The sequence below is a fragment of the Heptranchias perlo genome, chromosome 3 (assembly GCF_035084215.1).
Source record: "Heptranchias perlo isolate sHepPer1 chromosome 3, sHepPer1.hap1, whole genome shotgun sequence".
Taxonomy (NCBI): domain Eukaryota; kingdom Metazoa; phylum Chordata; class Chondrichthyes; order Hexanchiformes; family Hexanchidae; genus Heptranchias; species Heptranchias perlo.
In genome coordinates, this window is record NC_090327.1 from 47,253,924 (window position 1) to 47,278,406 (window position 24,483).

Consider the following 24,483-nt stretch of genomic DNA (forward strand, 5'->3'; position numbering starts at 1 on the left):
GAGGCTGCTACAAGAAAAAGTAAACGGGATTGGGACTGCAGAACAATGGTGCACTAATGCTTTACATGTCATGGTACAGCTATTGTAACATCTCACAGTGAATCCCAGACTTTAGAAGCAATTAGGAAAACTGTTGAGTGATCATGCAGTCCCCCTCCTGAAAGGTTATGTAGCTTCTGACATAGGGGCCTACCTTTCCCTCCTGCATGTTCTGGAACTGTGGAAAATGGGGGAGATGAAAGGGCAGGATATTACATAGATTTACATAGAATGTACAGCAAAGAAATAGGCCATTCGGCCCAACAGGTCCATGGTGGTGTTGATGCTCCACATTATTTCATCTCCCTATTTCATCTAACCCTATCAGCATATCCTTCTGTTCCTTTCTCCCTCAAGTGTTTACCTGACTTCCCCTTAAATGCATCTCTGCTAGTCACCTCAACTACTCCTTGTGGTAGCAAGTTCCACATTCTAGCCACTGTCTGGGTAAAGAAGTTTCTCCTGAATTCCCTATTGGATTTATGAATATGTGAATTGGATTTGTGAATTCTGGTTACTGTTACTTTGTTGGATTTTTACTCCAAATATTTTATTCAGGTGCAGTGTCCTGGACTACTCCTGTCCTCATTCCCACAAACCAGAGTGTGTCCTTACCTGCCCAATAAACACAGATCGAACAGAGAACCCTCATTACTGTATTTCAACATACTGGTAATATCACATGCCCTCACCTGATCTTCTTCAAGTTCAGCATTCAGCCAATTCGATTCACTTCACGTGATATCAAGTTACGGCTGAGTGCACTGGGCACAGCAAAAGCTACGGGCCTTAACAACATTCTGGCTGTAGTGCTGAAGACCTATCTGCGCCTCTAGCCAAGCTGGTCCAGTACAGCTACAACACTGGCATCGACCCGACAATGTGAAAAATTGCCCAGTTATGTCCTGTCCATACAAGGTAGGACAAAACCAACCCGGCCAATTGCTGCCCTATCAGCCTACTCTCAATCATTAGGAAATGATGGAAGGAGTTGTCAACAGTGCTATCAAGTGGCACTTACTCACCAATAACTTACTCACCGATGCTCAGTTTGGGTTCCACCAGGACCACTCGGTTCCAGATTTCGTTACAGCCTTGGTCCAAATATGGACACAAGAGCTTAATTCCAGAGGTGTAGTGAAAGTGACTGCCCTTGACATCGAGGCAGTGTTTGACTGAGTGTGGCACCAAGGAGCCCTAGTAAAACTGAAGTCAATGAGGATCTGGGGGAATACTTTCCAGTGGCTGCAGTCATACCTGGCACAAAGGAAGATGGTTATGGTCATTGGAGGCCAATCAACTCAGCCCTTAGGTCTCAATCACCTATTTAAAGGCAATTTCATAGTCTCAATCACATATTCAAAGGCAATTAGTGAACTTGGTCATTTTAGAAACAATTTTAAAATATAATTTCTCAAAATCGAAATTTTCTACACTATTACACAACAGTGGTCAATAGTGTATATAAAATATTGGCAAGTCTGAATGAGATATAAGTTAGTCTGTGTGAAATAACAGTATGTTGCAATAAAGTATCACTCTGAGGGGAATACCAATCATTCTCTGTGACAGAGGACCAAAGTGGAAGTCAATTCACACTGCAAATATGTGCCCAACAATTGCTGAAACTGCACTAATTGACAAACTGATCAATAGAATGTGATCTGACTCAATGGGGTAGTGGCAAATTTTGAAACGAGTATTCTATACATCATGCGAGGAATGTTTGTCAGTGAGGGGAGTTGGAGGCTTATAATCCCTTTCCTCCCAAAACATTTTGATTGCTGACAGCTAATTTGGTGTATTTTCCAACATTTTGGTGTAAATGTTTTATGTATAAATAAATATTATATAACATCCCTCTCTTTGCTATTTTAATGCAGGTCCTAACTGGCTTATATTAAATGGCTAAACATCTCTGTTAAAATATTGGACAAAGGAACAGTAATTTCCAGGCTTTGTTTCAGTGAGATAATATAACAGTATAGTGCAAAACATACCTGTTCATTACAATAACTGCCACAGAACCTTACAATCTTAGGCAGAAAATGGCTGCCAACATGTGCTTTTGGAACCAGAATCATAGCCTTTGAAAATTAAAAAACGGTATGCTCAGTATACCTTCCACTACATCCCTGATACAACCATAAGAACTAATAATTAAACTAATTAATAACCCGATTAATGAGTTTTCCAAATAGTTTGGTGAATTAGTTCTTACAGTCCTATCTTGTTCAGTTCAGTTGATCAATTTATAATTTAGTTCATTGTTTTTTGTGCATAAGTGTTGATTTTGATTTTTGCATTTCTTAGTTATATTTATATTTTGCAGCAATTCACTCTGCAGTCAATCCGAGCGACAACAACCTGTACTTACCAGTGATTTTGCTGATGCACAGCTCCAGAGCTTGGTGATATGTATGCGGGAAAGGACTTCCCTGTATAAAGAAAGGTTGCTTGATCAGGATGGCTCTTCATCAGAAGAAACTCCATCAGCCAGTAAGTTCTACTTTTAGAGGCAAAGATCCAGTTTCTAATGGATTACGCAGCACACAGTAATTAATCATCTATGACATTTAATCATGTAAACTTACTAGCAATTTGTTCTGAGATAATGTAATTATTAATATGTACTAGTGTTCAAATACCATAGTCCTGTGGATTATTCTTTTGGATTTATTTTCATCACACTAATTTTGGTTACAAGTGTTTTAATATGATGTAGAAACAAAAGTAGCTAAGAATATCTCACAATATTGGAGAATGAAGTTCAAAGGACTAAATTGCCTTCTCTTGCTCTTAGGGAATTGAATGATTATGATAGTGTAGATTGCATACAGTTTTTGGAAGGAACAGACTTAATGGGCTAAATGGCCTTTTCTTGTCCCGTGAACCTTTTCTTTCTTCAGAAAGTGACTGCAGGATATTAAGTTTTATATTGACACACAGAAAAATACAATTTTTATTCAGAAATGTGATGGTTTCCATCAGCTGTTTACTGAAGGAATTGATATCTGGTAAGAAAATATATTATAGATAGGAGCATTCACCCAATTAACAGCATGATTAGTGTTCGATTATCAGAAACAGCAGGTAAATTCTTGAGTCTTCCTATTTCTCATTCCTATTTCCTGTTGTCATGATTTGGTCATGCGTTTGTGACATTAATAATGCCTCTGTGACATTTAATAATGCTTTAAGAGTAACAATAATACCTGATTTTATTACTTTTAATAGCTAACACTGTAACACCTGCTAATCCTACATAACAACAGTAACTACACTTCAAAAATACTTCATTGGCTGTAAAGCGCTTTGGGACGTCCTGAGGTCGTGAAAGGTGTTATATAAATGCTGGTCTTTCTTTCTTATTAAATCCTCTCACCACTGGTGGCACTGAAGCTTAAATCACTGGGCTCCACCTGCCAATTTTGTTTTCTTCCATGATAAACACAGCTAAAGGTTATACCATTTTCTTTGACTCACTGTGGGCAACATTGTTGAAGATTCACTGGCAGCAATAAAATATTTGATACTTACATCTTGACAAGAAGTGTTCATCAAATTCCAAGACCGAATCACATTTGATCACAACACAAATGTGACCTAAAATCCCCTACCTCCCATGCTGCTCACCCCAGATACCTCCTCTCGAGTCGTACTAAGCCTCTCAGTCCGCAACCCCCACCCTATTTTACTTTCATTTAAAAAGTTTGAATTCCATTGTCTGTGAAACTGTGTGAAGCCATTCGGCCTCATGTAATTTTTCTTAGGTGCAGGTAGCAGCTAGGGAACAACAATCAAATGCTGAGTCTCCCAGACCGAGTTACTTTTCTTCATCAGTGGGGTCAACCACCATGGATGCAGAGGATAGCCCTGTTCTTCTAAGAGCCATTCACCCTGTGTTTCTTCTCCATTTAATAATGTGGGCATCATGGGATGCCACACAATGAAGGCATCATGGCTGCTTCCTGGATAATGGCCAGTGACATTAATGAAGATGTTTCTGTGCTCACATAATACCTGAAAATCAATTGAGTACAAATCTTCATGAAGTGCATGGAGTTGGTATGAAGAGCTCTGATGCCCACATGGCTATCACATGTATCTCTTTTCACTCAAGGGAACCCTGCCGCCCACTGAAAGCTGTGTGTCCTACCCAGCTAACACCTCCTTCCACGTGAACAGTAATGAAGGTGTTGTCCTTTGCAAATATAGCTGTTACTATTTTCTAATACATATGTGCACTGCAGACTGACTGCTGGGGTGGCTTGAAAGGATGTGGTTAGCATGACAGTTTCATGCTTTGGTAACCTTATGGGATGAGTTGTCCTTGATCCAGGTGTTCTTTGCCAGTCATTGTGCTGCAGATAGCAGCCTGTCTTCTGAACCAGAGGGGATGAAGACAGGTCTTCTCTGGCTGTCCAGCTTCAGCTTCTGGGATAGTAATGGCTGTGGCCAAAATATTTCTGGGTCATTTGCGCCTGCATTTCTCAAACTTCTTGGATCTCATTTATACTGATGTCATTTATACAGCATTTTCAGATTTTCCAAAGGAATACTCAGCCTCACTTCTTTGTAAGTGTGATGTCAAAGCCAGTAACCAGGAATAATGAAGAAAAGTATTGGAGAGAGACAATAAGAAAAAATGTAAAAGTGGAGAACTACCTGGCAAAACCAACTAATGCCTGGAGAAAAATGCAGCCAAGGCTACAGAGAAACATTAAAAATAATTACATTTGCCCTTTTAGAGGCCTACTTGAGTAGGCAAGGTTCCAAGGACTCAAATTCACCCAGATTCTACGGGCAAGGCTTGTGCTCTTGACAGATGCTTTCCCTAAGTTATAACATTTTGGACCGGGATATTTAAAGTAGAATTTTAAAAATTAAAATGTGGGTCTCATGCTGGTTGTGCGGCCACATAATTACATCCCAAATCACCAATTGGAAAATTGGGCATCCTGCAAAATTAGTGTTGCGAGATTGAACACCTGATTTTCTGATCTGTGCTCATTGTGTGTGAGCCCTTGCTGGCCTATAAAATTTACCCTATATTGTACTTTTAATATGGTAACAGATACCGTTGTTATTTTTGAACTCAACTTGGACAGATTACGTTTGAGTACCACCACTGATTTAATTTCTACAGCTGTAATTAATGTACCTAATTAACAAGATAACCCCATCCTTCATTTTTCCTTTTCTATATCTTCAGAGAAAATTGATAGACAGTAATATTTAGTTCCCAAATTTTCAGCACAGATTGAACATCACATCCCTCCATTCTAATTAGTGCCTCTGAATTTATTTCTAATATTTGCATATCTGCATGTAAACACAACAATGCTGACTAAAAGTACTCCTCAATACTCTTTTTTCTTCACTATCCTTTTTATCTTTCCTATCTTCCCTAAGGCATGTCTCTCCCTTCGCTTACTATTTTGCACTTCACAATACTATGACTCTATTGCTGGAATACTATGACTCTATTGCTGGAATATGGGATTAGAGTAGACAGGGCTGATGGCCGGCACGGACACGATGGGCCGAAGGGCCTCTATCCGTGCTGTATAACTCTATAACTCTATGACTCTATGACTTATTCTTAACCCAACTCAACCTCCTCTATGGTAAGTCACTCTCTCCCAGCCCCTGAGATTACTGGTTTTAAACTGACTCTCCCTCCCCGGAATCTATTTTTTTTTTTGGTGCCAGGACTGTTCATTTCAGATGGAGTCCATCCCTTCCAACCCCAGTACGTCCTGTTCCAAAACTGGACCAAATGCTCACAATATTGAAACCCTTCCGCCTACACCATTCTTCTAAACATGCATTCAGTTACCTAACCTTCTTCTGTCTGTGTGGCTTTATGCATGGCACTGGCAGTATTCCTGAGAATGCTAGCCTTGAGGTCTTGCTTTTCAGCTTTCAACCTAACAATTCGTATTCCCTTTGCAAATGCTCATGTCTATCCCCCAATCATTGAGTCTCCTACTACTAGCACCTGTCTCCTCATGAGCTCACTGTCCCTGAGATAATTTTATGCTGCATGGTTCACCTATTTTCCTTCAGAAACAGCCTATGGAAACTGATCGCCATCAACTCCTCATATTCCAGACTAGAGAAAGAGTTGGCTAGTCTCAGCCCCAGTGGGCACCCACCTTGTCTGCCTGCCTCCAGACTGCACCTTCTGGCATCCTTTCCTCTTCTTATCACCTTCGTCCAATCCTTTCCCTCCTCACCTTCCTGTCGTGGCACATCCACGCTATGGAACTTTCTCCCCAACCTATATACTGTGTAAAGCATCAATAACCTTCTTGAGTTCAACAATCCATTGACAATTTATCATCGGCCAATTATCATTGGAGCTCCTTTGACTGCCCTCCACACCTTTTAATTCATCATGCACAATGACAATTATTGCAAGTCTATTCATCCAGTTCTATGCTCAAGAAAGCATACATATTGCACTTCACACATTTCATTGGTCTCACCCTTTTTAAGTAATGCACATCTTTATCTTAAAAAATACTCATATCTAAAATTTACTTTCTCTAACCTTTTGCCTTTTTCACAAAAATAAATGCAAGCAGTTCTTATTGGGAGTAGATGAAACCTATAAAGCTAAAGTAATTTCAAAAGTTAATTGAATAATGGGAGTTTTAGAGAAGATTTTTTTGCATGTATACACTCTAATTCCTGTACAAAGATAGGTGCACAATACAGCACCAGCAATGTAACTAAGGATGGAACACTGTAATACTAAAATTTAAGTGGAAAATCCCACTCAAAAACAAATACAAAAGCTTAAGGTATTAACAAAAGCCCAAAATGTTAATACAGCCCTAACATCAAACATGGAAAAAATTAATTATAAAAGTTCCCACAAATGGGAAAAACTGCTAAGTATTGAAAAAATTAGCATTGCAACCTTGTGAAATCCAGAAAATGTCTCTTGCACCTGCTCCCAAGTTTAAGTTATGGATAAGACAGTATTCATACACTCTGTCATTTCCATCCACGCTGTTCTGGAGATGATCTTTATTGAAAAATAGCCCTTTCCTCCAAAACAAGGCACTCTTGTCTGCAGGATCTCCAGAACTGGGTCACTAAAAGGGACAAGAATAAATGCAAGCAGCTCTTTTTGGGAGCAGATGGAACCTATAAACCTAAAGTTTACAGCTCTGATGAAAAGTCATCAGCTTGAAATGTTAACTCTGTTTCTCTCTCCACAGATGCTGCCTGATCTGCTGAGCGTTTCCAGCATTTTCTGTTTATATTTCAGATTTCCAGCATCCGCAGTATTTTGCTTTTGCACTAAAAAGGACAGCTCTCCCTCTTGTCTGTACCAGCCATTTTTTCCCCTCAATTGCAGGACAGTTTTACGAATGACCAGCAACCTTTTAAGAGCAGCTGGCACTCGATAATCCACCTCTTGGTGCTCTGACCCTACTAGCACTTAATGCACCCTGCACCAAGAGTGCTGAACATTTATTTATAATTAGCTGGTTTCTTGCACAAGGTCATCAGGGACCAGCATAGGTACACACGCTGTCAACTGAACAGCTCCACGATTAATTTATGGATTAATTTTTTTTAATCTAGGCAATCCCCTAGTAGCTGTTTATTTCTAATTATTCTGATTAATACTGTAAAACTATATTTAATATTTGTCTACAAGCAATGCCAGTGGAGATTATTCAGTGAATTAATAATTTTGAAGTTAGCTTCCAGTCCAAAACATCTCTGTAATTTGGCAAAACAGAGCAAACACTCTGCAATATTTATATATATTTCTAATTTTGCTTAGCTCCAGTCAAAAAGCCTTCTCCACCAAAGGAAGACAAAAAGGAAGAAATAAAACAAGAAAGGAATAAAGATGAGGCTAAACCTGAAGAGGAACATCATTGTGACATGATTTGCTGTAAATTCAAGAGGCCTCCAATCAAAAAGTTCAGACAGAAGTTAAGAGTCCCTGAAAGCATTGATATGTACACAGGTAATTTGTTGTCCAAGACTTTTTCATTGTAGATTGAAAGATGAACCAAATTTAGGATATAAGTGCTCCATTTGTTTGATTCATGAAGAAGTGAATATTGCTAAAATTTACATTTCCACCTAGTGGTCTGATTGCTGCAGTCTGGTGGGGGGCATTGATCACTGGTAATCTAGTGAAGGGCATGGATTCATTTTTCCTGTAGTTTGATGTGAGAGGAGGAAAAATCATAGTGCAGCATATATTTATTTTGCCTGGTTGAGTTGGTGGACACATCAGTCTCAATGGTGGGGTGTCCACCTCTACTCTTAGCAATGTACATGATTTTTGCGCTGTTTTCCTATAGTATAGTTGAGGAATAAATCACTATTTCTCGACAATCTATGGAAGACTCACCCTTGCTAGTGGGATTAGGACTGCATTATTAGCTTTAGAAAGAATCAAATTTACGGACTTCAAAACTGAAAATGACGCTTATTTACATCCTGATTTCTAAAAAAATAATTTTCCTGTCACATAGGCCATATTGTTAAACTATTTACACCAGAAATGTCCAAATCATGGCCTGTGGACCAGATATGACCCTCAAGTACTGGCAATCAGGCTCACAAAGCCCAGGGAACTCTGTCTTTTTTTGGTAGTTTGTCCTGTTTGAATTTTGTGGGTCTGGAGATTTTAATATAAGCAGCTAGAGATATATGCAAATTAATGGTAACATGGCTTTAAAATTTGTATGTGGTCTGCAAGGCTCCATGAAATATAAATCAAGGCCAAAGTGATCTCCTGGGAGTGGTTTTGATCACCTAAAGAGGTTGGAGAGGAATTTTCCAGGTTTCCCCCCCCCACCCAATTGGTCTGGGTTTTTATCTGGTTTTCTGCCTCTCCCAGGAGATTACATGGCTCTCGGTGAGGTGGAGAGTGTATATATTGTGATGCTTAAGGCTCACAACTGAATGGGACAGGCTGGATGGGCCAGTAGGTCTTTTCTTGTCCTTCATTTTTTGTATATTTCTAAAATGCACCTTACTGACAACAAGGACAAAAGCTTAGACATTCCTGGTTTAGACTAAATATGGATGATAGTACTTTTAGCTTGTAATCCAAAAATAGTTTCATATGTACTACAATATAATGAAATAGTAATGCTGTATATTGGTATAATTTACAAAGCTTACTCATTATACCCAGATATTAGTTGTCCTGGATAATAAAACATTTTAAAACACATAAGTCAATGCACTAATTTATGGATGTAGTTGATCCTTATTATAACAGGGCGATCAAGAACCAGGCAGATATAATGAATAGTACATTACAATCAACATCCGTTGTCAACAATGGCTTTTGCTATATTTGTATCAATGTTAGTATTGTTAATTCTTCTTTTTGGGGGGGTGAGTGAGCATTTTAATAAACGATGAACGGTTGGATCAGGTGAGACAATTTAAATATCAGGAAAGTATAATGACTGAAGATGGCAGATGTGTCAAGGAGGTGAGAGTTAGGATTATAATGGGAATAGTTGTATTTAATAGAAGGAAGAGGACATTGAGTGTATAACAGAATAGATAACTGAAGGAAGGATTAGTGAAGAGTTTGATACGGAATGAGGTGCTCTATGGATCCGAAACATAGACGCTGAGGAAAGAGGAGGTCAAGCTTCAAGAGAGGGGCATTTAACACATGATCTCCCATTAACTCATTGGGTAAAAGCCCTATGTTCTGTGTTACTGAGCCTTACAACCCAAAAAAGTCAAAGTTTCAATCTACGGTCTGTGTTGATTCAGTTGATCTCAGCCAGCGTGATAGTCAAAGGCAGCACCTAGCTACAGAGAGCAAAGATTGGCCAGGGTTCCTGCTACTGATCACTAGTCAGTAACCTCAAAAGGTTTCAAAAGTACTTCATTGGCTATGAAGTGCTTTGGAACAGTTCGAGGATATAAAAGGTACCATATAGATAGCAGAACTTCTGTGTCCCTTGCAGTTCTGCCAAGTGGGTAGAGTTAAAATCAACCCTGTTTGTTCTTTTTCTTTCTCTTAATAATGTCACACGTATAATCAACAACAGGGAAGTTCACAGCATACAAGAGACAAATGCACAAACAAAAACATTAAACATATATAGTACTATCACTGCACAATTAAACAAAATTAATTCATTTTTACCATGTCTTGCACTATATGTGCAGAAAAGAAAATGTAAGATATCCAAACTCCTGATATGACCCCAGTGGGTGGCTGAGAGGTCTTTTGGCATTAAAATTGGACCAGGTTGCATATCTCAGCCACAGCTTCCCTACTGAGCTGTGTCTTCATTCACTGCTCCTCTTTTGTGGTAGCCCTGCTTGCTTGGATATTATTGACTGTGAGTCTTCAGCTTCCTATACCTCTGTACTTCCAGGTTACCCTCCTCCTCCTCCAGCTCCAATGGCCTCTACTTTCTGACAAAAATCTCTTGTGTGCTTTTCACTTCGATCACTGCTGTGATGATACTTTAAAATTTCCTCATTCATTAACTTCACTAACTTCAGGTGTGACATTGAGTAGAATATTCACTTTTTAGTTTGTCTGTGCAGCTATGGTACACTGCACGAGTTCATCATCAATAACAAACAAAAAACAAGCTTCTCACTCATTTTTGCTGATAAGTAAATACAGATGTATAGTCATTAATGGCTTCTACTGCCACTCTGAGATCCCAATACTTTTTACGCATGATACTTTTTTGATAAAGTTATCAAACAGAGGAAACTATTTTTCTTCAGCATGACAAATGTATTACTTCGATGAGTGAGTATGGAGCTGATTGACTAATGTATATGCTCCACTGAGGGATGAGAAGTCTGGTGAGGGATGAGAAGTTGGGAACCACTGTTGTTCTTGAGACTCAATGTTCCCTCTGTCTGGAATTGCATCTATTATTGATGTCCCTTAATCAGTGTTAGGTTACTCCTGTGTGTGAGTGCTGCCTCTTTCAGAGATGGCCCTAGAAGCCACTTCTGCAGAGTCTGCTGCAGGCACATAGCTCTTGCTGATATCTCAGTCAGTAAGTCGCCCCTGTGCACTTGCTCAAAGGCCACTGCTGGAGAGTTTTCTATGCTTTTTGGGGGCTCTTAAATCCCACTGCAGTTGTGAACCGTGCTGCCGTCTCACTGCTGCCGACTCCATACATCCATGCATCCTTCCTTTCCAGTACCTAAGGAAGAGAATCAAGAGCCTTCGACACATTGTCCATCTGTACAATCAGCCTTTCTTGGACAGGAAGAAGACTTGGCATTCTACCTCGAGGAGTCCGAGGAAGGATAGCTCCCTGCTCTGCTCCTGCCATCCCTTGACTACTGCCTATTTCTACTATTCCTTCCTCACTTTCTATGTTTTCTTTACCACTGTGCTGGACAAATAGCCAGTGATTGCTTCTGCCTTTCCACAGCTGCAAATTCTAAGATGTTAGTGTATGTGTTGGTGCTAAGTGCAAATGCAAATTGTGATGTTAGGTGTTCTGGTATACTGTGCTGCTCTGGTTCAGGCTGTGCCTCAGTTTCCTGCACCCTCATCCATAAAGAGAACTGCAGGTACATTTACTAGTGCACTAATACACTTTACCAATTTATTATTACCTTTGCAAGTAATGATATGGAAAATTGATGTGCTCTGTGAAAGAATTAAGCCATTCATGTTAACTGATTCACAAATCCAGAAAAAGTAGCATGAATTTGCAACATACCAGAGCACATGCATCTCTCTCACCTCAACAGCCTTTCATGATTTCCATATAATTGTAGGCCTCCATCCTTTGTGTAAAGATTGTTGGCGGTTTCATTGTGTTGCAGCTCTATCTGATAGCACTGATCACATTATTATTTTTCTACATAAGTGGAATGAGTAGACAGTAATGTTGAATTAGCTTTCCTGTACTATAGTGGCATGCACAATGCAAATTTTATGAGAACCATTTAAAAAAATATATACTGGGGGTGAATTTCACTGGGGTTCACCCGATCTTCTGCGGAAGAGTTGCAGAAACCCTGGGAAAACGGCACAAACCCTAGCTCTTGTGCCACAGTGGACATGTGGGAGAACTCCTATGGAAATTAACCCCTTTCCTTTAATTTATGGTAGTGTAATGCTAAGTATGGCTTCTGATGGCAATGTTTTCATTACGTTAAGGTGCCAGGTTGAAAATGTGAATGCAGTATATAGTACAGGGTGCAATAGTTGCAGTTCCATTTCCATATTCTGTATTACCTTGGTGGCTATTCTCAAATCGTGGAATTTATTTCTCATATCCTTCCAGGGCCTTTGCGCTTCTGAGCAGGCATTGATATGTTCAATAATCCAAGTCCAAAGAGTCTAGAATCAAACTTGTTTAGTAGGCCACCTTATGGTCCCAAAACGATCATCTTGTTTGCCATGTATTCTATCAAGGTGTACAATTGAGATCTTGATCTGAAAAAAAGTGTGTCTTTTAATGTTAGAAGCAGCCATTGCCTGTGCCTTCCAATTTCCTCACTGCACAGCTGTGTTTATTCAGAAACTGTTCTACTCAGAAATACAGGTAATTAACTAGCTCATTAACATTTTGACGTTTATGAAAATAAGCATTAGCTGGTTTCTGCTAGGCGAGATTACCAAATTCATAATCTAGCAATCTAACCAGAGGAGACCAGATGCACTCACCAGTTTGATATACAGGTGCTGCTCACAAACCAAAATAGGTGAACTTTAATATTATTTTCCAGAGGAAAATATGGCAACATGTACTGCCATTTACCCTGTATCAAAAGCACCACCTGCAGGCTGGGTCAGGGAATGGCATTGAAACTGCAAATCAGAGTCTGTAGGTTCACTGAGACTGAAACATGTGATAATTTTAGCATGAGCAACTTCACCATCATAGCTTAAGATAAATGGTAAACACAGTTTCAAGATATTTATACTGTGTGGAAATGTTTATTCTTTGTATTTTGTCCTAATTGTTAAGCACTGTGTTTCAGATCGGCTTTACGTGGTGTGGATGTGTTTTGTGGTACTAGCCTGGAATTGGAACTGCTGGTTTATTCCTATGCGCTGGGCTTTCAACTATCAGACACCCCAGACACTCCCCTTCTGGTTAACCATGGATTATATCTGTGACATCATCTATCTGCTTGATATGTCAGTATTCCAGGTCCGACTGCAGTTTGTGAAACAAGGAGACGTAATAGTAAGTTTCTCTTTCATCAGACAATTTCAAATAATAATGCAATGTTTTTATTGAACCAGGCATGTTTGGATGAAAAATGAATAGTGGCTGCAAATGCACTACTGATGTGCAGAACCGAGCCATATCAGAATGGAAGATGCCACGTTTTTTCACCAGCCTCTGGTGAATTAGTTGGTCTTAATCAGGACAGTAGTGGTGGTACTACAATTGGCTTCAGTGTCCCTGGGGTAGAGAAGGGAAAATTAAGCCAAAATTCCTGGTCCTGCTTGCCATCCGGTGATAAGTGCTGGAAAATGCATGGAGCAGACTTTCCTCTTTTGCACTTGGCCATTAAAGCACTGTAGCGGTTCAAGGGGAAGGCCCACCACCACCTGCTCAAGGGCAACTAGGGCTAGGCAATAAATGCCATCTTTTGTCAGTGATGCTGATATCCCGAGAATGAATTTTTAAAATCACCTGGACAGATTGAGGGCTTTAATAGATCCCAGCCAATTTCCCCTCCATTTAAGGACAGGATCTGGCTCGGCTATGATGCCCTGCACAGTTGAACAGCCTGCCTACAGTCATTGTCAAGGCTCATACATAAAAGTTAAATGAGCTGCTGAAGGACTTCCAGTGCCCATGGAGCCATACCTCAGCGTTAGTAAATACCTTTAAGGGAGGTGGGCAAAAAAGGCTTCCCACGGCTTCCGATTCACACCTGGTGAAACCAGGGGGGAAGGGCCGGATCAGTGAAAAATAAATAAAATAAAATTACATTTCCTATTGTAAAAAAATAAATAAGCATACCTTACAAATGATGTCACCTGCACCCTCCTCTGATGTCCGATATCTCTCCGATATCCGATATCTTCTGCACACACCCCACTTCCGATGTCTTCTTCTCTGCCCATTCCGATGTCCGATGTCTTCTCCTCCCCCCCTTCCGATGTCCGATGTCTTCTTCTCTGCCCATTCTGATGTCCGATGCCTTCTCCGCCCCCCCCCCCCGATCCTTGACTCCCCACCCCCACTCTCTCACTCGCATCGACTGATGAGGCATCTCTCTCTCTCTTCCTCCCCCTCCCCCCTCAGATGTGCAGCTCCTGTCGACAGCCAGTCTGTCAATCACCACCCCCACCCCCCCACCCAGCTGCCATCCCGCCGTCCTTTTAAAATTGAGCCCAATTTCTCACCTGAAGGCAAGTGATGGCATCTGTGCCAACAGATCATTCACAATGGGCATTCTAAAAGTCAAAGTATTTTTTGCTGGCCTTTTCCCAACTATGTGCAAAAAGTGACAACTGTGTGAAATATGCACTTAAGAGAGCATTACGCAAGTTAGATCCCCTTAAGGAAATAGGAACATTTTGTTCGTAGTAAACTGCAGCAACATACTTTATCTGTTAATCCATGAACCCTTTCCATACCTCACACTTCCATGAAGGGTTTAGCAGATGGCCAGTTGACACAGATGGTTGATCATCTCCTACCCAACTAGATGGTTGTGAGCTGAAGTCCCCAGAGCGCCTGTCATTCAAGCCTACCTGTCACTGCTGAGAAATAATTTTGTTTCTTCTGGACCAGCTCACTAGATCGAGAGCCTTGCTATGGTGGGACACTTTGTCAAGGGAAGGGAAAAGCTGAAACCACTTGCTCAGCTATAATTGTATCTGGTGTCAATGAATCATAGAGCAGCAATGACAGCTGTGGGACAAAAACTAAAACTCCATAAAGAGAAGTACACATCAATCAGTTCCAGCTCAGTAAAGACTCTCACTGTGGAACCAGCAAGTTAAATAACTCATTCACTACACATTGCCATTAACCTGTTATGACAACCCATGGCCATTGTGTGCAGTTGCAATACTGCCGTCATTTGGTGGCCTCTCATTTCCAAGGGCTTATTGGCAATGATGCTAAACGACAGCTATAGTAGAACATGAGGCAATAGTAAAAAGAAACTTCAAATACAACTTCACAATAAGCAGAATCTTGAGGCATAACTAAAGAATGAACCACTGAAGGTGTTAATTATGTTTTTAATAATATAGTCCATCTGGTCCTAAAAATCCATGAAATCTGAAATAAAAACAGAAAATACTAGAAACGCTCTGCAGGTCAGGCATTATCTGTGGAGAGAGAAAAGGAGATGTGCTGATGAAACGTTATCATCCTGAAACATTATTTCAGTATTATTTATCCTGTTTCATGAAATAATAGAGCCTTTCATACATTTTCTGGGAAAAATTGCATCAACGTGAATTTAAACTATTTTTAAGCTTAGCCTGTATTGTTCATAGAAGGATTATGTGAATGGCTCTGATTTTTCTTTAATTATTTCCCATTTACATGGCAACACTTCTGCAACAATCTTTCTCATTTCATTTTCCTTTGTTACAGTACATTAGTCACTCTTCTCATTGTCTTTAGCCTTTTGTATAATTTATTTGAAAATATGCAACAAAATTCCCCTCTGGGGAGTTACAAATAGGAAATTAAGATACCTAACTATTCACTAAGCTCTTGCAGAAGGAGCTGTGTTACTGTTGCTATGACAGCCAGCTTGTTGATGACTCCTGCTTATTTAGAGCATCCAATTTGTCCACAGATGCAGGGCCTCCTTGGTTTGTTTTGTCATCTTAAAGCATGTCAAAGAAAAAATAAAGACTTAGATTGTATTCTCTAGAGTTTCAAAGGTTAAGGGGTGATCTGATCGAAGTTTATAAGATATTAAGGGGAACAGATAGGGTGGATAGAGAGAAACTATTTCCGCTGGTTGGGCATTTTAGGAGTAGGGGGCACAGTCTAAAAATTAGAGCCAGACCTTTCAGGAGCAAGATTAGAAAACATTTCTACACACAAAGGGTGGTAGAAGTTTGGAACTCTCTTCCGCAAACGGCAATTGATACTAGCTCAATTGCTAAATTTAAATCTGAGATAGTTAGCTTTTTGGCAACCAAAGGTATTAAGGGATCTGGGCCAAAGGCAGGTATATGGAGTTAGATCACAGATCAGCCATGATCTTATCAAATGGCGGAGCAGGCACGGGGGGCTGAATGGCCTACTCCTGTTCCTATGTTCCTAGATTTATATAGCGTCTTTCACGGCCACAAAACATCCCAAAGCGCCTTACAGCCAATTAAATACTTTTTTTTGAAAAGCGTAATCACTGTTGTAATGTAGGAAACGAGCCAGCCAATTTGCACACAGCATGGTCCCACAAACAGCAATGTGATAATCTGTTTTTAGGTGTTGGTTGAGGGATAAATATTGGCCAGGATACCAGGAGAACACTGCTGCTCTTCTTTGAATAGTGCCATGGGATCTTTTATGTCCACCTGAAAGGACAGACAGGGCCTCGGTTTAATGTCTCATTCGAAAGATGGCACCTCCGACAGTGCAGCACTCCCTCAGTACTGCACTGAAGTGTCAACCCAGGTTTTTGTGCTCAAGTCTCTGGAGTGGGGCTTGAACGTGAGACTGCTACCACTGAGCCACGGCTGACACCAACAGCTCAGTATGGGGATGGTAAACAAAAAACACACACATTATAATAATGATTCTGCTCTAAAACATTCCAGTAGTAGAGTTTTCACTTGTAGCGCTCAGCGCAAGTGTAAACACGATGGAGTAACACTGAACACAGTAGAGAGCAAAATTGTTTATTGTCTTTAATAGAAATTTCATGCTGATATAAATACTAAACATCTTCCTGCCATTTAATGCAGTAACTAAAAAGAGTACCTAATTATGGCTGGTAATTTAATTTTGCCTAGCACACGATTGAATTGGACACAGCAACTGGAATGCACACAGTATGAGTTTGGCAACTCAACCTGACCCAGCTCCCAGTACTAAAATAAATTTCACGCTCAGTGCGGAACATAGACATTTTGCATTGACAATGTACCATCAGTGGAAGCAGCACAGTACCTCAATCACCTGGAATATAAAGAAATAAATAATTTTTATAGGATCATAGAAAATTTATGGCACAGAAGGAGGCCATTCAGCCCATCGTGTCAGTGCCAGCTGAAAATGAGCCACCCAGCCTAATCCCACTTTCCAGCACTTGGACCCTAGCCTTGTAGGTCAAGGCACTACAGGTGCACATCCAGGTTTCTGCCTCTACCACTCTTTCAGGCAGTGAGTTCCAGACCCCCATCACCCTCTGGGTGAAACATTTTTTCCTCAGCTCCCCTCTAATCCTTCTACAAGTCATTTTAAATCTATGCCCCCTGGCTGTTGACCTCTCTGCTAAAGGAAATAGGTCCTTCCTATCCACCCCATCTAGGCCCCTCATAATTTTGTACACCTCAATTAAATCACCTCTCAGCCTCCTCGGTTCCAAAGAGAACAACTCCAGCCTATCCAATCTTTCCTCATAGCTAAAATTCTCCAGTCCTGGCCAAATCCTCGTAAATCTCCTCTGTACGCTCTCTAGTGCAATCACATCCTTCCTGTAATGTGTTGACCAGGACTGTACACAGTACCCAAGCTGTGGCCTAACCACTGTTTTATACAGATCCAGCATAAGCTCCCTGCTCTTATATTCTATGCCTCGGCTAATAAAGGAAAGTATTCCATATGCCTTTTTAACCACATTATCTACCTGTCCTGCTACTTTCAGGGATCAGTGGACATGCACTCCAAGGTCCCTCACTTCCTCTACACCTTTCAGTATCCTCCCATTTATTGTGTACTCTCTTGCCTTGTTTGCCCTCCCCAAATGCATTACCTCACTCTTCTCCAGATTGAATTCCATTTGCTACTTTTCTGCCCACCTGACCAGTCCATTGATATCTTCCCGCAGTCTACAGCTTTCCTCCTCACTGTCAACCACACGGCCAATTTTTGTATCATCTGCGAACTTCTTAATCATGCCCCCTACATTTAAGTCCAAATCATTAATATACATCACGAAAAGCAAGGGACCTCGTACTGAGCCCTGCAGAACCCTAAAATTGCCGTGATAGGATTTGAACTCACATTCTCTGGGTTATTAGTCCAGGCCTCTGGATTACTAGTCCAGTAACATAACCACTACTCTACTTTCATCATCATATAGCACCACAAAGACATTCCAAAGTATTTTACATCCACTTAATTACTTTTGAAGTGCAGTTACTGTTACGCAGGCAAATGAGGCAGCCAATTTCTGCACAAGGTCCCACAAACAATTAGTAAAATCAATGATTTGTTAATATGTCTTGTTTTTAAGTGGTGTTGGTTCAGGGAAGAATGTTAGCCCGGATACCGGGAAAACTTTTCTTCAAATACAGCTATCTTTTATGCATCCCTGAACAGGCAGTCTCATCTGAAAGATAGCACCTGTGTCAATGCAGCACTCCATCAATAACGCTCCTGGGTGTTAGCTTAGTTTAGCCGAGTTGAAGTCCTGGAGTGAGGCTTGTACTCACAAGTCGAGCAGGATGGAACTTCAGTACACCCCGGTCCCAGCATTGACCCCATCCCAAATCTCACGGACAACGTTATTAACATAAAGGGCTTGGTTGCCCGTACCATTAACAATGCTTCCTGGGCACCCTTTATGCCTCTGTTTATAAAACCTAAGATCCCATATGCATTTGTTTACAGCTTTATCAGCTTGAACTCTCACTTTTCAAGGCTTGTGTATCTGAACCCCAAAATCTCTCTGCTCCTCCTTTTAAAATTTTGCATTTGGTGTATATTTCCTCTAATTAGTCTTCCCCTGAAATGTGTCATCTCACATTTAAGCATTAAATTTAATGACATCTAGATGCCAAATCTACTAAGTCTACTGGTGCTGCTCCTGGCACACCCTTCTGCACTTCCAATTGAACCAGGATTGGGCTTCTGGCATGATGGTGATGGAGGAGTGAGGGGATGTGCCTGGTCTTGAGGTTACAGATTATAGTGCAATACACTCAAGCAATTGTTCAAGTACTTCATGGATTCACAGTTTTGGGCTGTGAGATATGTCTTTAGTCTGTCCACTTAGCACAGATGCAGTGCCATGCTACACGATAAAAGGTGTCCTCACTGTGGAAACGAGACTTTGTCTTCACAAGGACTGTGTGGTAGTCACTCCTGCCAATGCTATCATGGACAGACATGTCTGCAACAGATAGGTTAGTGAGAACAAGATCAAGTAGATTGCCCCTTTGTGTTGGTTTTCTCATAACTTGACGCAGGCCCAGGCTGGTAGCACGTCTTTCAGGATTCGGCCAGCTAATGGTACTACTCAGCCACTCTTGGTGGTCCTCCATCCAGAGAACATTCTGAACCCTTGCTTCCTCCAATTGTTGTTGAACATGGAAGAATAGTGATTCATGAATTGTGAATGGGGGCGCAGTAGTAGGTGATCAGCATTACGTTTCTTTGGCCTTGTTTGTCTTGATGCCCTGAAATTCCATGGCATCCAGAGTCAATATTGAGGACTCCCACCTGGCTATATACCACTTTGCCCACCTGTGGTGGGTCTGTCCTGCTGGTGGGATAGTACATACCCAGTGATGGTGACGGAGGGTTGTGGAATGCTGCCTAATCAATATGATTCTGTGAATACGGCTACGTCAGGTTGGGCACCGGTCCTCTGATGTTAGTGAGGGGGACTTTGCAAGGTCAACTGGGAGGAGATTGCTTGAGTCTTGTCCCAATATGTTGCCAATAGTGCCATCTGATATTATTCCTTATTATTGTGCTTTGTAGTGATTGTTTTATAACTGAGGGTCTGAATAGTTCACTTCAGAGGGCATTAAGATTCATCCAAATAGTGTGGAAATGTAGTCATGTGTAGGCCAGACTGGGAAGGGGTGGCAGGTTCCCTTCCCTGAAGGAAATCAGTGATCGTGAGATCAGGATGGCCGAGCGGTTTAAGGCGCTGCGTTAAAGTTAGTTTCCCATGGAGGCATGTGCTCAAATCCCACTCCGAATACTCAATCATTTGTCAGCAACATTGAAGCCCTTGGAATAAAAGGGGCAATGGCAGCATGGATACAAAATTGGCTAAGTGACAAGAAACAGAGAGTGGTGGTGAATGTTTGTTTTTCGGACTGGAGGAAAGTATACAGTGGTATTCCCCAGAGGTCGGTATTAGGACCACTGCTTTTTTTGATATATATTAATGCCTTGGACTTGGGTGTGCAGGACACAATTTCCAAATTTGCAGATGACACAAAACTTGAAAGTGTAGTAATAAACAGTGAGGAGGATAGTGATAGACTTCAAGAGGACATAGACAGGCTGGCGGAATGGGCGGACACATGGCAGATGAAATTTACTGCAAAGAAGTGCGAAGTGTTACATTTTGGCAGGAAGAATGAGGAGAAGCAATATAAACTAAATGGTACAATACTAAAGGGGATGCAGGAACAGAAAGACCTGGGGGTATATATGCGCAAATCTTTGAAGGTGGCAAGACAGGTTGAGAAAGCGGTTAAAAAAGCATATGGCTTTGTAAATAGAGGCACAGAGAACAAAAGCAAGGAAGTTATGTTGAACCTTTATAAAACACTGGTTCGGCCACAACTGGAGTATTGGGCCCAATGTTAGCAGGGCTGCGGGTTCTCGGCGGGGGTCTATCGGGCGCGTGGGTAACGCGCCCAGCGAAATGAGTCAGCTACCCGCGCGATCGTAGCATTATTGGATCCACTTACCTTCGCCTCCGGGTTCCCCACTGCTGATCTGCGCGTCGGGTGGGCTGCGCATGCGCAGTAACATCTGTCAGCTGGAGGAGCTCTATTTAAAGGGGCAATCCTCCACTGACAGATGCTGCAACAAACAGAAAAAATTACAGCATGGAGCAGCCCAGGGGGAAGGCTGCTCCCAGTCTAATGATGCCTCACTCCAGGTATCAATACATGGGGTGAGGAGGAGGGGGAGTACAGAGATCTTCCCCCCCGCGGGCGGGAGGAAGCGGCCCGCCTCTGCCACCAGGAAGGCCTGGCTCGAGGTGGCAGAGGAGGTCACCAGCACCACCAACATATCGACCACCTGCATACAGTGCAGGAGGCGCTCCAATGACCTCAGTAGGTCAGCCAAAGTGAGTACACTTACTCTTTCCCCTACACTCCATCTGCCACATCACCGCCCCCACCCCACATCTCCTTCAGCACTGCCAACACTACTCTGTCACATCACCCCTCATACCCACTCAAACCTCATCCTCATCTTACCTGCACCTACTCACCTCGCCAGTACTCATCCCGCCACTACCACTCAACCCAATCCTCATACAATCTCATGGCTCTATCTCATACTCACCCTCTCGTGCATCTCTTTCACGGCCAGCCTCACTCAACCTGCCACTACCTGTGCTGCAGCCACAGGGCATGCATCACATATGTGCAGTAGGCAGCATAAAGCAAATGTGTCGTGAGCATGAAGGGGATGCACAAGGGTGATGGAGGGTTTGTCATGGTGGTTAATTATATTGAATTTCTGACCAACTCAAATTACATATTATATCGGCACCACTACTGCCATGTCTTCGCGAATCTTGTCTGGTTTGTGCAATAATGCCCTCTCCTGAGGATCACTATGAAGACCCACAACTGATGCCATCCATTGTGTCACTGCAGAGTGGGTGTAGGTGTATTTGCAGGGTTCTTTTGCGCAGACGACTGAGAGACGTCGGCGATGTCCCCGGTTGCACCCTGGAAGGATGCGGAGGAGAAGTTGTTGAGGGCAGTGGTGACTTTGACAGCGACAGGTAAGAAGATGGTGCTCAGGCCAGCCAGGAGCAGCTCGGCATGAAGGAGGCTGCAGATGTCCACGACTACATGCCGAGTGACTCTGAGCCTCCGTGTGCACTGCTGCTCAGAGAGGTCCAGGAAGCTGAGCCTCGGTCTGTGGACCCTGTGGCGAGGGTAGTGCCCTCTGCGACTCATCTCTCTCTGCGGTCGCCCTCCCTCCTGCTGTGCAGGGGGATGTGTCACAGCACTCTGTTGTGGAGCTCCACATGTCAAAGGTGGACGGCGTGGATGGCGAGGCTGGTGAGGCTGGTGATGCTGTTCGCCCTCCGAGGAGGTCATGACTGCAGCTACGGCGGCCCCCGTCCGCAAGATGTACATCTGAGGGGGTCCGCAAGGTAGGTACATGTCTCTGGACCCCGGGGTAAGTGTGCAAGTTGGTGACTTTGATTGTCAGGAGGAGGGTGGTGGAGGCCAAACTTTGTCCCAAGTGACAGAGTGACCTCCTGCAATGGGTGAGGGTCTCCCCCTCACCTACCTGTCAAATGGACCTTTGCAGCTGCCACAGGCTGACAGCTGCAACAGGTCCATTTGAACTGGGAGTATTTCCCCCAGTGTGGGAAACAGTCCCAGTTTGCTCTAAAATCCCATCCCTCCTCACATAATCCCTTAATCAGGTCAGTTAATGACCTGAACAAGCAAAATAAATACCTTCAAGTGGCATCCCGCTGGCTTTAATTGCCTGCGGGATTCCCACCAGCGGGGGCTGCGCGCGCACGCCAGCGCGTCAGTGGGGAACCCGGAAGTGGGCGGGATCGAGGCGGGCTCCAGTCCCGCTCCGGGATTTCCCAATTTTCGGAGCCCCCCCGCCAGGAACGCACCCGCTGGCGGGTGCTAAAATGCTGTCCATTGTGTCCAATTCTGGGCACCCCACTTTAGGAAGGATGTGAAGGCCTTAGAGAGGGTGCAGAAAAGATTTACTAGAATGGTTCCAGGGATGATGGACTTCAGTTACCTGGATAGACTGGAGAAGCTGGAGTTATTCTCCTTAAAGCAGAGAAGGTTGAGAGGAGAAGTGTACAAAATCATGACGGGTTTAGATAAAGTAAATAAAGAGAAACTGTTCCCATTGGTGGAAGGGTTGAGAACCAGAGGACACAGATTTAAGGTGACTGGCAAAAGAACCAAAGGCGACGTGAGGATAAACTTTTTTTCCGCAGCGAGTCGTTATGATCTGGAATGCGCTGCCTGAAAGGGTGGTGGAAGCAGATTCAATCGTGGCTTTCAAAAAGGAATTGGATAAATATTTGAAGAGAAAAAAATTTGCAGGGCTGCGGGGAAAGAGCGGGGGAACAGGACTGACTGGATTGATCTTACAAAGAGCCGGCACAGGCTCGATGGGCCGAATGGCCTCCTTCTGTGCTGTAACGATTCTATGATTCTATGATTCAAACCAGTTGAGTTTTTATTACAATGTGGCAGTTTTCATGGTCGTTTGTTTCTGGTGCCTACCACAAGCTACAAAATTAATTAATTGAATTAACTTTCACAGTTTGCTATAATAAGATTAGAACTCACTTGCTGGCCTTCAGACTGCATGCAGCACCTAGCCTCTCAGTAGTTTCCCCAGGTTGCATCTCATCAGTAGTGTTCTGTATCACCATATAGCCAAGGGGAAGTGTTGAATAGTGATGTTGAATGTGACAAATATGGTTTTTGAGATCCCTTTTCTCTTGTACTCTGCTTCTTCCCCATATGTTTCCTTAGTCTATGAAAACAGCAGATGGCACACTATGAGAAATGAAATATGTTAATATTTCTGTTCTAGCCCATACTGATTTTAAGAATTTACCTATTGCCTGTAGGCAATGGTAATCAACAGAGAAGTAGTAATAATCAGATTTCACTGCCTCCAGGTTTTTATGCAAAGTTGTTGTACTCAGCAGCAAGTCACATGAAAAATATTAAATGTAGAAATACAATATTTGCCGCATGTTGACAGCAAATCATCGTGTGCCACAGTATTGGGGATACGTATATTAGGCTGCATTTGGGCATCCTCATCTAGCGGATCATTACTCTTGATGGTATTATGGGACTGATGTATTCAACTAGGCAATAACTCCTGTGGCAGCAGCACCGTCTGCTCTCATTTGGTTGATGAATGCAATTTTTTCCTACAGCAAGCAAAATGTGCCATTTGAAGAAACCGTGCCTTGATAAAGATGTACCCACATTTATAGTACTTTTCTATTTGTGTATGAATGTTAGATCATGCTTTTAGATACATTTAAATATGTGCCAATCATCCCTTATTGTGCCATATAATGCAATATGGCAATCTATTCATTGAGTACTGTAGAAATAAAGGACCTGTGTGAAAGTGAGTGTTGTCATAAAAGCCACATATGTGAAGTCAATCTGTTTTACTACTGTGTTATCTGTCTCTATATAACAGTTTCTATTTAGAAAGAAACATATAAAATCATAGTTTACATTTGTCTCCACTGTTTGAGAAGCAGCAGCATTGTTTGCACATGTACACATTTGTTTAATCAATCAAAACCATCTTTGAAAATTGTACTGAT

General features: G+C 42.1%; 1 protein-coding gene across 1 annotated transcript in view; it reads left to right on the forward strand.

Moving 5' to 3' along the window:
* The window catches only part of LOC137308149 (cyclic nucleotide-gated channel beta-3-like), a 194,398-nt gene that overhangs the window by 32,057 nt on the left and 137,858 nt on the right, over positions 1-24,483 (forward strand). Inside the window, 3 exon segments of the mRNA XM_067977037.1 lie at positions 2,372-2,538; positions 7,850-8,038; positions 13,030-13,238. Of these exon segments, the coding sequence (XP_067833138.1) occupies positions 2,372-2,538; positions 7,850-8,038; positions 13,030-13,238 (565 nt within the window).